The sequence below is a fragment of the Bos indicus x Bos taurus genome, chromosome 12, assembly GCF_003369695.1.
Source record: "Bos indicus x Bos taurus breed Angus x Brahman F1 hybrid chromosome 12, Bos_hybrid_MaternalHap_v2.0, whole genome shotgun sequence".
Classification (NCBI taxonomy): Eukaryota; Metazoa; Chordata; class Mammalia; order Artiodactyla; family Bovidae; genus Bos; species Bos indicus x Bos taurus.
In genome coordinates this window covers 72,643,608-72,658,047 of record NC_040087.1, presented here as the reverse complement: position 1 = coordinate 72,658,047, position 14,440 = coordinate 72,643,608, and the positions used below count along the sequence as shown (strand labels likewise).

General features: G+C 44.6%; 1 protein-coding gene across 5 annotated transcripts in view; it reads left to right on the top strand.

Moving 5' to 3' along the window:
• DZIP1 (DAZ interacting zinc finger protein 1) overlaps positions 1 to 14,440 on the top strand; it is a 50,676-nt gene that overhangs the window by 8,998 nt on the left and 27,238 nt on the right. For all 5 annotated transcript variants that reach the window (XM_027557830.1, XM_027557831.1, XM_027557829.1 and 2 more), the window contains 5 exons: positions 913 to 1,037; positions 1,525 to 1,686; positions 3,678 to 3,815; positions 7,473 to 7,535; positions 14,264 to 14,404. In XM_027557830.1, coding sequence (XP_027413631.1) covers positions 913 to 1,037; positions 1,525 to 1,686; positions 3,678 to 3,815; positions 7,473 to 7,535; positions 14,264 to 14,404 — 629 coding nt within the window. The remainder of the gene's footprint in view (positions 1 to 912; positions 1,038 to 1,524; positions 1,687 to 3,677; positions 3,816 to 7,472; positions 7,536 to 14,263; positions 14,405 to 14,440) is intronic.

Genomic DNA, 14,440 nt, shown 5'->3' with positions numbered 1-14,440 from the left:
TGCCTATTTCTGATAGATTTATTTAGGAAACAGCTGAGCTTTGTATAAACAATATGAATAGCATAAAATTCCACTTGTAAGCCATGAATCGTGGATACAGTTTAACAGTGTATTGAAGAAACTGGGGAGATTAAATATTTTTTAAATTAACCTATCATTCTTCAGTGTGAAACTGACCTTCTTTCTCTTCTGTTTCAGTATCTTATTCTATCTCATACTCGTTTCAGAGAGTATTTCAGACTCTGAAATGAGTATTATTTCTTCAGGTCATCTTTGAGATTCTGACTTTCTACTTTGGTTTCCATACCTTTCATGTCTACACTCACAGACACATGTATATCCATTCAATCATGTGTACATCTGCATGTAAGTACATGAACATAAGTGTTCTTCCCTTCACTTGTTGCTTCCTTTTACAACTTCTCAGTAGTTCATTTTTGCCCCGCGGATGGGTTGTGGCCCAAGTTTGCATTTTGAGTGCCGGCCTCTGCTTGTCTGAGCACTGATGACATGTTCAGGAGAGTTCCGTGGGAGCCAGAAAGATGGTGACCGTAGAGATTTCAATATTGCGGTACCTGCGGTCGAAGCCGTTGATTTCCTTTCTCTGATTGAGACAGGCGTCTTGGAGAAGAGCCCAGGATTATTCCTTTGCTCCCTGAATGGGCTCTCACCCTGCCTCTGCAGGGTAATCCAACCTCAACCCAGTGGCTGAAAGAATCTACTTAAAAATAAACGGTGCCCAATGATGCAAAGGGCTGAAAATACATAGTAAAGAGTAAAGTTGGCTCGTGCAGTAATATCCCAAGAAAAAGCAGTTTCCTTTGTCTTTGTCTTATTAGTAGCACCGTACCCTGTAAGTTTTCCAATGCGTTTCTAAGAGATGGTATTTTAACGATATTTCTGTTACAACAGAGTATAAGACAAGGGCGCAGACGGACAAGCTCCAAAGTGAGATCGACATGTTGAAGGAGCAGCTGCAGCTCACCAAGTCTCAGCTAGAGGCTGCACAGCATGCCCACGCAATCAGGCTCTCTAAGGTATGATGCTGAATTCTGAAGCAGTGATGTGTTGGGAAGGTTTGGGGTTCATTCCTTTTAAATATTCAGTAGAGTTCACCAGTGAAACCATCAGGTCCTGAACTTTTCTTCGTTGGGAGTTTCTTTTGATTACTGATTCAATCTCTCCTCCTTGTTGGTCTGTTCGGATTTTCTGTTTCTTCATGATTCAATCTCGGCAGATTGTATAGTCTCTAGGAATTTTTGAGACTTTGGACCTCTGTGTTTATACTTTAAGAGATGTAAGGACAGAAGGATACTATGTGCTGCCTTTGGTTTGGGAAAATCGTTGTGCACAGACCTGCCTTTATACGCAGTGTTTTTTGCAACAAAACAAACCAAAGAAAGGCCTAAGTGAAATCTGCAAGTCTCGCCGACTCATGTGAGGTGAAGCTGTGCCCATTTATTTAAAATTCTTCAGGCTTGCTCATGTCAGAGCTTTTAAAGCCATGTATTAAATCAATTTCAGGAATATGAAATGCAGAAAACAAAAGAGGAAGAATTTCTGAAGTTATTCGATAGATGGAAAGAAGAAGAAAAGGAGAAACTAGTTGATGAAATGGAAAAAGTCAAGGAAATGTTTATGAAGGAGTTTAAAGAACTGACTTCTAAGAACTCAGCGTTAGAATATGTGAGTATTAAACCCAGGAGTCCTCATAGCATTGACAGAGTTGTGGCCTTTAGAGGTGGTATGACAATGGCTATATGGCCCTCAGATCCACAAGTTCCTTTATCGTGCCCTGGCCCAGACTCCCATCCTCCCTAAGAGTCTAGGGAGCTTGGGCATATGGAAAACAGAGTAAGTCCTTAAGAGCAGGCTCTCTGGCCCCAAACTCCAGTGCAGAACACTTGGTACATTTGGGTCAGATCAGAGAAGAAGGGCCCTCTTGCTTAACTCGTTAGGTTTGGATAGCCTGAAACTGTAACCCCTTCCCCAAGTGTTGGAGCTTTCCAGAGTTCCAAAGGAACTTTCTAGAAAGACTGACACAGATCCCCAATGTGGGAGAAAGAAGCTGACCCAGAAAGATAGGCCGGTTTGGCCTGAGTGAAGTGGGTGAGCTGGATGTGATTAAATGCAGCCCCTGCTGGTTCCCTGTGGGAGCGGCCTTGGTCCCAGGGAAGCAAAGGAGACCATGGAAGATTCTTGAGCTCCCTCTAGGGGCAACATGTTTTATAACTGAAATAGAGGGGTAGTTTGGGAAAACTGCAAAGATCCTTCTCTAAAACGCCCTGAACCCTCTCACGGGGATGGGCAAACTATGACTTGGGACCCAAATCTAGCAAACCACCTGATTTTGTATGGCCCTTGATCTAAGAAAGGTTTTTACACTTTAAAGTGGCTAAACAAAGTCAAAACAAAATATATTTCATGCCATGAAAATGGTATCAATTGACCTTCTGGTGTGTCTACAAGAGAGTATTTTGGAATACAGCTGTGCTGTTTCCTCTACACTTTCTCTATGGAGATTTTGTGCTGCCGCCATGGAGTTGAGTTGCTGTGACCAAGACCTTAGGTGTCTCCAAAGTCAAATACTATCTGGATCTTTACAGAAAAAGGTTGCCAGCCGCTGTCATATCTTTATAAAGCAAATGTGGCCCAGGGTTAGTTAGCTATTGGTGGCAGTGAAATGGATGTTCGTTATACTGTCCTTCCAACTTTTCCATAAGTTGTAATTTGCAGATAAAAAGTTGAGGGGAAATTAACACGGGGTGGCTCATTGTGTCTTTTCTGTAGGGCTTCCTTCAGGCAACTCCCTGTTGGTTCAGGTGTCCCCACATCACCTCCCTTGGGTCTGAGCATCAGAGCTCTTGGACAGTTGTTGTTGTTCAGTAGCTCAGTCGTGTCCGACTCTTTGCGACACCATGGACTGCAGCATGCCAGGCTTCCCTGTCCTGCACCATCTCCTGGAGTTTGCTCAAACTCGGAGCCGGTGATGCCCTCCAACCATCTCATCCTCTGTCGCCCCCTTCTGGCCTCCTCACTAAATCACCCAGTCAATCAACTGCACCCAATTCCTCTATTTCTGGCAACTGTTAACCTGCCCATCACCTAAGATTAGAAAGTTAGGTTTTCCTTTCCCTTTTACACCCTGTGCATGTTCTTTTATTGGAAGAAGTAAAACAGGAAAACCACTGTGAAGAGAAGCATGATGATTGTCTTGTAGGACAGTCAGATTTAATATGTGGCTACAGGCTCCCCAGTTTTGTTCTCTGTTTCAGTCTTTATTTCTTAATTAAAAATTAAAAACATTATTTTTTTGGCTGTGCTGGGTCTTTGTTGCTCTGCAGGCTTTTCTCTAGCTGGGGAGAGCTGCGGCTACGCTCTAGTTGTGAAGCTCCAGCTTCTCCTTGCAGTGGTTTCTCTTGTTGCAGAGCATGGACTCTCAGACACGCCGGCTTCGGTAGTTGTGGCTCCCAGGCTGTAGAGCACGGGCTGAATAGTTGTGGTGCACAGGCTTAGTTGCTTCATGGCATGTGGGATCTTCACGGAACAGGAATTGAACCCGCATCTCCTGCATTCGCAGGTGGATTCTTTACCACTGAGCCACCAGGGAGGCCCTCTGTTTTGGTCTTATAGAAGTATGAACATTTTCACCAGTGATTTTTACTTTTATTTTATAGCAATTGTCAGAAATCCAGAAGTCCAATATGCAGATCAAGTCTAACATCGGCACGCTAAAAGATGCACATGAGTTTAAAGAAGAACGTCCACAGCATCCCCAGGATTTCCAAAATGTGATGCAGCTACTTGACAATCAGGTATGTAGAAGTGAGTGACTACTGATTTTTCTAGGTGAAGTAATTTATAGGAGACATCATCTAAGAAAAGGTGTCTCTTTCAGTGATAATGACAGTGACTAATTATTTTTTTCTTGTCTCCTATTGCATGTGTAATTCATAATAGATGTTCATTAGATACTTCAGTTCAGTCACTCACTCGTGTCCGATTCTTTGCAACCCCATGGACTTCAGCACGCCAGGCTTCCCTGTCCATCACCAACTCCCAGAGCTTACTCAAACTCATGTCCATCGAGTCAGTGATGCCATCCAAGCAGCTCATCCTCTGTTGTCTCCTTTTCCTCCTGCCTTCAATCTTTCCCAACATCAGGGTCTTTTCAAATGAGTCAGTTCTTCACATCAGGTGGCCAAAGTATTGGAGTTTCAGCTTCAGCATCAGTCCTTCCAATGATTATTCAGGGCTGATTTGCTTTAGGGTGGACTGGTTGGATCTCCTTGATGTCCAAGGGACTCTTCAAGAGTCTTCTTCAACACCACAGTTCAAAAGCATCAATTCTTTGGCACTCAGCTTTCTTTATTAGATACTTACTGATTGACTAATTAGATACTTACTGATTGACTAATAGATGTGGATACAGAACATCTGGCAAAGTTGTTTAATTTTTCCTCGAATGATATCTGTTTGAATTAGTTCCTATTACCTTAGTAGTTATTTTTCATGTTTTGGATGTAGGCCCACTTCAAAAGGCATAGAAAGGCATTTTGAAGCACAAACTATTTTTTCAGAGCTTATACAGCTGCACTGGTGAACTGATGATCTTTTACAGATGAATTATAATCATCTGGAAGTGAACCTCAGTAATTAGTATGGCCTTCATCCTGGCTCTTTTGGTCACACTGACTTAGGAGAATTTTTTTTTAGCCAGAAAACATAGAGATTAAAGCTTATGAAGTCACGATTTTTTTTTTTTTTTTAAAGTGGTATTACATCATTTTAAAAAGTAAATGTGTTTTTCAGGGACCTATTGTGTAACACATGGAACTACTCAATGTTATGTGGCAGCCTGGATGGGAGGGGGGTCTGGGGGAAAATGGATACATGTATGTGAATGGTTGAGTCCCTCCGCTGTTCCCCTGAAACTATCACAACATTGTTAAACGGTTCTGTGTGTGTGTGTGCTAAGTCATTTTAGTTGTGTCTGACTCTCTGTGATGCCCTGGACTGTAGCCTGCCAGGTTCCTCTGTCCATGGGACTTCCCAGACAAGAATACTGGAGTGGATTGCCATGCCGTCCTCCAGGGGATCTTCCCGACCAAAGGATCAAACCAGCATCCGTTTTGTCTCCTGCATTGTAGGCAGGTTCTTTACCACTAGCGCCAGCTGGGAAGTCCAATCAGCTAGACCCTAAGACAAAATAAAAAAATTTTTTAAAAAGTAAATGTGTTGTGAATATGGACTGCAACCACAGCTTCTTGTCTTGCCTCTCTCCCCCAAATCTACCTTCTGCATTGCAGCCAGGCTGACCACATCACCACCCTGCCTAAAATCCTTCGGTGACACCCTGTTTTTCACAGAACAAAATCTAGAACCGTTAACCAGCATTCAGAGTCCCTGGGCATCTGGTCCAGCTATCTCCCACCGTTCTTGGCTTTACCTCGACACACCAGCAGCACCTAAAAGCGCCTGGTTCCAGCTTTCTTTGTCATGTACCTCCTAGTTTTCAGGCCCCGTCACTTACTCAGCTGGAATGGCATCTCTTCTGGAAAGTTCTCCTGGGCCTCTGGGTTAATGCAAGCATGCCACAGTCCTCCAAGCTGGACCTGACCATGTACACATTATGTGGAAACCTCCCATTGTTATGTCCACCTTCCCCCCAACCGCCCCCAGGCAGGGCAGGGCCTGCCTCTTAGTCCTCGACCAGCCTGGTGGCACCAGTGGTAAAGAGCCTGCCTGCCAATGCAGGAGACATAAGAGGTGCTAGTTCAATCCCTGGGTTGGGAAGATCCCCTGCAGGAGGGCATGGCAACCCATGCCAGTATTCTTGCCTGGGAAATCCCATGGACAGAGGAGACTAGAGGGCTACAGTCCAGGGGATCTCTGAGTTGGACACAACTGTTGCGACTTAGCACGCATGCACACAGCCTGCTGCAGCTGCCCAGTGAGGTGCAGGTACATGGTAGAGAATCAGGAATTGGGTCCTGATGGTTGCTCCCAGCAGGCTGCTCTCTCACTACTGAGGGACTCGGCTATGAAACTCTCAGGTGCCACGTGAATCTCTTTTGTCTGAGGCATTCCTGCGTGCTCTGTCAGTGCATAACCCATAGACTCAGAAAGTGTGACGTTTCCTTTTGACTTCTTAGGTTGGCAGGCTAACACCTGTTTTTTTAAAATGAAGTTTGATTGAAACACAGAGCTTCCCTAGTGGCTCAGACGGTAAATAATCTGCCTGCAATGCAGGAGACCTGGGTTCTATACCTGGGTAGGGAAGATCCCCTGGGGGAGGGCATGGCAACCCACGCCAGTGTTCTTGCCTGGGAAATCTCATGGACAGAGGAGTCTGGAGGGCTACAGTCCAGGGGGTCGCTGAGTTGGACACGACTGTTGCGACTTAGCATGCATGCACGCTCACAGCCTGCTGCAGCTGCCCAATCAGGTGCAGGTACACGGTGGGGAATCAGGAATTGGGTCTCCCAGCAGGCTTCTCTCTCACTAGGTGAGGGACTCGGCTATGAAACTCTCAGGTGCCACGTGAATTTCTTTTGTCTGAGGCCTTCCTGCATGCTCTGTCAGTGCATAACCCATAGATTCAGAAAGCATGACGTTTCCTTTTGACTTCTTAGGTTGGCAGGCTAACACCTGTTTTTTTAAAAGAAGTTTTATTGAAACACAGAGCTTCCCTGGTGGCTCAGACGGTAAAGAATCTGCCTACAATGTGGGAGACCTGGGTTCTATACCTGGGTAGGGAAGATCCCCTGGGGAGGGAATGGCAACCCACTCTTGTATTCTTGCCTGGAGAATCCCCATGGACAAAGGAGCCTGGCGGGCTACAGTCCATGGGATTGCAGAGTCGGACTGCACTGAACAGCTAAGCACTAAAATGCATCCTTGCTGCTACGTATCATCTGTGGCTGTTCATTCACATATTACTTATGGCTGTTCTCCCATTCCTAGTAGTAGTGAGTCATCTGGCCCCCCGAGTCTAACGTATTTTCTATTAGCCCCTTAATAGAAAATATTTGCTGACCCCTGCCTCAGAGTGTAAGGTGAAAACCAGGTACAAGTGTGATTAAACGTTTCTGACTGTATTCATCTTTAAAAATGGCTGCTAAAATGTTACCCAAATAGTTGGGTTTCCTAGATACTCACTGAAAAAGAAGCTCTCGTTCTGAGTAGACGTCATTATTATGAGTGCATGCTAAGTGGCTTCAGTCATGTCTGACTCTTTGCGACCCTATGGACATAGCCCGCCAGGCTCCTCTGTCCATGGAATTTTCCAGGCAGGAATACTGGAGTGGGTTGTCATGCCCTCCTCCAGGGGATCTTCCTTACCCCGGGATCAAACCTGCGTCTCTTATTTCTCCTCCATTGGTAGGCAGGTTCCTTACCACTAGTGACACCTGGGAAGCCCGTCATTATTATAGCTGTACCTGAATTTCTCCGGTTTTACTGTTTTGCAGGAAAGCAAGTGGACAGCTCGTGTTCAGGCTCTTCATCAAGAACACAAGAAAGAAAAGAGCCGGGTAAGATAAAGAAATGATTGGCCTATAAAAAGTGGGTCTTTCCGAAAAGAGTATTTGTTCTCTTTATAATAAAGATAAGATTTGTTCACTGAAAACAATTTGTAGAGAAATGTATAACAAAAACTTAAATTACTTATAATTTGAATACCAAAGATAACCAGTGCTACTGCTTTATAATTTCTTCAGTCTTTTTGATGCTGTAAATATGCTTCTTTAGGTATAGAAGCCCATTTATATAATTTGTCTCACAGTTTTAAAATTATGCTTTATATCTATAACTTTATACATTTTAATTTAATATATCCTAAGCATTTTTGATTTTTTTTAATGACTCCATGATGATCTTATTGATGTATCATCAGTTATTTAATCTCTTCTTCATTGTTGATTACATATTTCTAATTTTTCTACATTACAGAGTGGCGATCTAAGTTTTGAATACAGGCCTACCTTGTTTTATTGCATTTTGCAGATAATTGTGTTTTTTTATAAATTGAAGGTTTGTGGCAACCCTGCATTGTCAGATGATGCATTTTTTAGCAATAAAGTATTTTTAGTTAACATGTACATTGTTTTTTAAGACATAATGTTATTGCACACTTAATAGGCCACAATGTAGTGTAACATAACTTTTACATGCAGTAGGATACTAAAAAATTCATGCAACTCATTTTGTTGCAATTTGGCTCTATTGCTATGATCTGGAACTTAATCCACAGTATCTCCAGGTCTATCTATAAAAATGAGGATTGTTCATATTAAAGTCACTTTTTAAGTCATTTAATGAAAACAAAAATTAATTGTAACACCTATTTCCTTTCTGCTAGGTACATCAGAAATTTAAGTGTTAAGATGCTTTTATAATGTGCAAAAATATAAAATAAATTTATTTGAGATTTTTAGGTAGGAAAACATCTGTTTATTTTTTCACTTTAAATTGTATGTGTTTTGTAGTCCTTTGTATCCCCTTTTGGGCAAACAGGATAGACTGGGTGGCTGATAAACAACAGAAACTTATTTCTCATGGTTCTATTGCTCCAGCAGTTGGACAGAAAGAGTTTGTTAAAGGGGAATAGTGGCTGGGCTATGAGTAGATATAACACCTAATTCATTTCTCCAACCTAACCCACCCTTCTGAGCTCCAGACGCAATAGCCAGCTTGGTACTCGGCATCTGCACAACTTCTTAAATGTGATGTGTCTAAAATGAGGTCCTTGGGTTTATTCCCAGACATCTTTTTCTTTTTGGTTGATGGCATCCTCGTCCACTCAGATGCAGACATTGATTCCCATCTCCTCCTCAACTCCCAGTTCCAGGCTATTGATGGGTCCTGCCAAGTATCTCATATCCATGTTCTTCCGGACATTTCTATGGCTTCCATTGCTTCTCCACTGAGCTCCCAGCATTTCTAAAAGGGCCCCCTATCCTGTCTCCCAGTTCCAGCCTTCCTCTCTTGTAATCTACTCTCTGCAGAGCAGACAGAACAACCTGGCTGCTCAGCTTGTCCTGATCCTCTCTCTCAACCTACTATTTTAGCTATGATGGCCTTCTGGTAATTTATAGAACACGCAGCCTTTTCCTCCTTGTACATGTGGTATTTTACTTCTGGGAGGTCCTTCCCCTTGCTTCTTACGTGTCTGGCTCCTTCCCCTCTGATTTCGTTTTCTCTGAAAGTGAAAGTGTTAGTCACTCAGTCGTGTCCTACTCTGTGTGATCCCATGGACTGTAGCCCACTAGGCTCCTCTGTCCATGGAATTTTTCAGGCAAGAGTACTGGAGTGGGTTGCCATTCTCCTCTTCTCCAGGAGATCTTCCCGACCCAGGGATCTCCTACATTGCAGGCAGATTCTTTACCGTCTAAGCCACCAGGGAAGCCCTAGTTTTCTCTGCTGTGTTGCAAATTACCACAGATTTAGTATGTCACAGTTTCCATGGGATAGAAGTCCAGCCACAGCTTAGCTGGGTCTTCTGCTTGGGGTTTCATGAGCTGCATTGGAGGTGTCAGCCGAGCTGTCTCCTCTGGGGCTCTGGGGCCTCTTCGAAGCCTGTTCAGATGGTTGGCAATGTGCAGTTCCCCACGGTCAGCTGTGGGAATGAGGGTGGAGTGAGACCCTCAGCTCCGAAGTTCACAACCTGACTGTGACTTCTTCAAGGCCAATAGGAGAGCATCGCTCCTGCCTTCATTCTCCTTTAAGACACTTGAAATCACCCAAGACCACTCCATCCAGGGAAGCGATCCTCTCCCTTAATTATTGTCTTCACTTCACAAGTGTAACTCTGACTGATCACTATTTAAAGTAGTTTATTTGTTTACTTGTTTATTGTCTGTCTGTCCAGCCAGATCATTACCCTTTCGAGGGAAGGGCTCTGTTTACTCCTGCATTCTGTTCCCAGAATCTAATACTGTTCCTAAAATGTGCTCGTTGTTCTTGTTCAGTTGCTCAGCTGTGTTTGACTCTTTGCGGCCCCATGGACTGCAGCGTGCCAGGCTTCCCTGTCCATCACCATCCCCCTGAGTTTGCTCAAACTCATGTCCATTAAGTCAGTGATGCCATCCGACCATCTCATCCTCTGTCCCCCCCACTTTTCCTCCTGCCCTCAGTCTTTCCCAGCATCAGGGTCTTTTCCAGTGAGTTGGCTCTTTGCATCAGGTGGCCAAAGTATTGGAGCTTCAGCTTTAGCATCAGTCCTTCCAATGAATATTCAGAGTTGATTTCCTTTAGGATGAATTGGTTGGATCTCCTTGCAGTCCAAGGGACTCTCAAGAGTCTTCTCCAACACCACAGTTTGAAAGCATCAATTCTTAGGGGCTTACTAAATATTTGCTAAATGAATGCAGAAGGTTGATAGGTGGCCAACAAGGGGATCACTCAGCCATTTTGTGTGTGTGTGTGTGTGGAGAGAGAGATGCTGATTGTAGGGGGCAGAAGAGCAGGGTGGAAAGAGCTGTCTTTTAGTGTGAGCGTGATATATGAATCCAGGTCCTCTTAACCTCGGGTCCCTGCTTATCTGCCCTGCTGCCTTGCTCGCCTGTCATTCTCGAGGCACTTAGCCAGCAGGGGAGGGAAACAGCCAGTGACAACTTAGAGCAGTTGCTTTTCTGTAAGAACCCTGAATCTTTCCTTTGAGATGCTCTAAGGCAGCAGTTCCCGAGACTTTTCTAAAATGCCCCTGCCTAATTCCACTCTCTGAGTGTCTGATTCGGCAGGTAAGTCTGGGACATGCAGAGTTTGGAAAAAAATAAACACCAATAACAATGGCAGCAGACCCCAGATCATTGTGTTTCAGATCCATGGTTTGAACCACTGCTCTTATGATTTGAAGTCCTACTTTTATTCTTCAAGGCTTCTTTAGCACACGAGGGTTTAGGGACAGAAATTCAGGTTTCGTTTTTAATAGGGGATTTTAGCCCTTGCTCCTTTAAGCCTCTTGCGTTCCAGGCAGCTGTGGGAATTTCAGTGGCTTTCTGGCTAGACTACTGTGTAAGCTGTAGAGTTTTCCACTTGGCCCCTGCAGGTGGTGACAGAGAGGAAGGGAAGGTCTGGTTCTGAGGGAGGCACCTCGCCCCGTGTGCTGGGAGCGTGGAGTTTTGGTGCTGCCACCAGGCTACGCTGCTCCCTTGTCTGTTGGCTTTGCTTGTTCAGAAGCTCCTTGCTTCTCCCTTCATTCCTCCTAAACCCCAGCAGAGGGGCGAATTCCCTCAGGTTTAGTAATCAGTGCCCAAGACCTGACTATCAATTATTCCACATGATTGGTGCCTACTGTTCCTACAATGCACATATTGTATTTCTCTGCTTACAGGAAGTTGCATTTGCCAACTTTTTATTGCTTTACCTAAATTCTTGGCAGTCCTTTTTTTTTTTTTGGTTTTGTTTTAAAATAACAGTGGTAGGAGTTCAAAGGGAACCACAGGTAAACAGTGGCACACCCTTTTCCGCCCAACAGAAGACTCTCAGAGCTCGGGACGTTGTGGAATGGTCACGCAGTAAAAGGACAGCAGAATGGAGTGATGTGGCTGGTAGAAAAAAAAAATGTAAAACTTGCAGTGGTAGAAAGTCACAAGAAGTGAACTCTAGGACTTCCCCTGGTGGTACAGTGGATAAGAATCTGCCCGCTCATGCAGGGGACACAGGTTCGATCCCTGGTCCGGGAGGACTTCATGTGCCACAGGGCAGCTAAGCCCATGCACCTGCACTCTAGGGCCCGAGAGCCGCAACTACTGAAGCCCACGTGCCTAGAGCCCGTGGTCCACAACTGGAGAAGCTACTGGAATGAGAAACCCAGGCACTGCAATGACGCATAGCCCCTGCTCGCCCCAACTAGAGAAAGCCCCCTGCAGCAATACCCAGGCACTGCAATGACGCGTAGCCCCGGCTCGCCCCAACTAGAGAAAGCCCCCCTGCAGCAATGAAGACCCACTGCAACCAAAACGTAATGAATTAATTAATTAAAAAAGGAAAAGAAATGAGCTCCAGGGCCACCAGCTTTTTGAAATAACTTCTGGCTAGTCCCCATCTTAGACTAGCACATTCCTCTCTCAGCAGACTCTTTCTGTACCTTCTTGGTCAGTTCTTAATTCCAGTATCAAAAGGATGCCATCCCATCATTTTTCTTATGTCCTCCTTCTTTTTGGGTCCTGCAATGAGTCCCCATATTGTTGATCCTAAACCTCCCCCCCAGACCCCTGGACATTTTTATTAGCTTCTCCTACTTTCCTGCTCAGGATTTCCCAGACTGTTTTGTGGGGAGCACTCTTACAGTGGTCTCTGAAAATGTGGGGAAGGTTCTTGAAAGTGTTTTTCTGCCATTGAGATTGTTGGCATCCATTGGGATATGTAAGGTTTCTTTCTAGTCTTTACTCAGGTAACCTTTGTAACTTGGTTCAACCTGTGGTTTGTCCGGCCTCATATGAGCACATAGCCCTTCAGAGAGAAGATCCTGCTATGTATTGATGGAGAGCTTTAACTTTTTGTTGTTGTTTTTGTTATGTGTCTGTTAAATGTAAATTAGATTGTTTTTAGAGTACTTTTAGGTTCACAGAAACATTGAAGAGGAAATACACAGAGTTCCCAAATACCCCGCCCCCCACACCCCTGCCATGTACAGCCTCCCGCATTATCAATGCCCTGTACCAGAGTGATACATTTGTTACAACTGGTGAACCTATATTGATATGTCATTATCCCCCAAAATCCACCATTATTTTAGGGTTCATTCTTGTTCACTCTTGTGAATAAGGATTCCCAAGTGGCGCATTGGTAAAGATCTGTCTGCCAATGCAGGAAGTGCAGGAGACACGGGTTCCGTCCCTGGGTCAGGAAGATTCCTTGGAGGAGGAAATGGCAGCCCGATCCAGTACTCTTTCCTGGGAAATCCAAAGGACAAAAGAGCCTGGTGGGGTACAGTTCATAGGGTCACAAAGAGTCAAACAAGACTGAGCAGCTAAGCATGCATACACAATTTCTTAACACATCTCGTGACACAGACACTAAGTTTGAGAGTGTGGACTTGGAAGACAGGAAAGCTGAGGTCTAGGCTCTTCCCTCCTCCAGCTGTCTGCATGTGGGTCAGCTACTTACCTCTCTAGACCTGAGTTTCCCCATCTGAACAACGGGGTCAAAACATGTATCCATGATGCTGTGGTGTAGGTTCAACAAGACGTGCTTAACGTTTTAGCCTCTAAAATGTGTTGAGTCTTTGTTTAAAAAACAAACGAACCTCTCCAGTTAGGAAATGCTGCTCCAGGCTCTCTTTGTGCGCCTCTCAACACAGTTACCCACCTTTTCTGACCTGCAGGTCCCTGTCTCCATTCCCAGGCCACAGGCTTGGAACATCCTTCGTACCATTTACCAAGGGTATTTTCTCCTCCTTTTAAGCAACATCTGAAATTGCTTTAAGAATGTTTCCTTGAATTTTTGAAACCAAATTCTTGTATTCTTTTTCAAAAAATATTTAGTTAATTAATTTGGCTGGGCTGGGTCTTAGTTGCAGCATGCAGGATCTTAGTTGTGGTCTATGGGATCTAGTTACCTGACCAGGGATCAAACCAAGGTCCCCTGCATTGGGAGCATGAATCTTAGCCTTGACCACCAGGGAAGTCCCTTTTCTTGAATTCTTGTCCAGAACTGATACTCCCTCTAGAGATGAATCTGTGCATCTTTGGATCTATCTGCGCTGTGCTTCTCTTCCTTCTCTTCCCTTCCTCCATCCATCCTTTCCACCCTCTCTCTACCCTTCTCCCTCCTCTCTTCCTCTTTTCCTCAACCCCCAACCCCCTTTCATTTCTCAATGAATATTTATTGAGAACCTGCCAAGGGACAGAGACTGCTAGGTGTATAAAATAATTAAGTTGGGCTCTCTGGCTGGGGGAGTGTGCTTTCCAGCTGGGATGATATGTGTGGACTTGTAAGGACAGGCCTGCCTGGGGTTGGAGTTGCTCTGCGGGTGGCCCGGTCCTTTATCCTCACTCCACCCCATGTGATTTCATGTAATGGGTTACTATGCCGTTCACATGATCAGTGTTGTCTATTTTGGACCGTGAGCTCCCTAGGAACAGAGATGAAGCCCCTTGTAACAGCCAGGGCCTTGGGGACACGGTGATCAGAGAGTTAGTCAATGTGCAGATGACGTAAGCCAGTGAGAAGGCGGGGTGTGTACATACAAACTGCAGAAAGAAGAAATTTACATGCAGGTTCCATATGGATGCCTTTCTTCCTCGTGTTCTTGCAGCTCCTGTCACATATAGAGAAACTTCGAACTTCAATGATAGACGATCTAAATGCAAGTAATGTCTTCTACAAGAAAAGGATAGAAGAGTTAGGGCAGAGGCTCCAGGAACAGAACGAGCTGATCATCACTCAGAGACAGCAGGTATTTTGGTGTATATGTATTGGCACCATTTTTCTG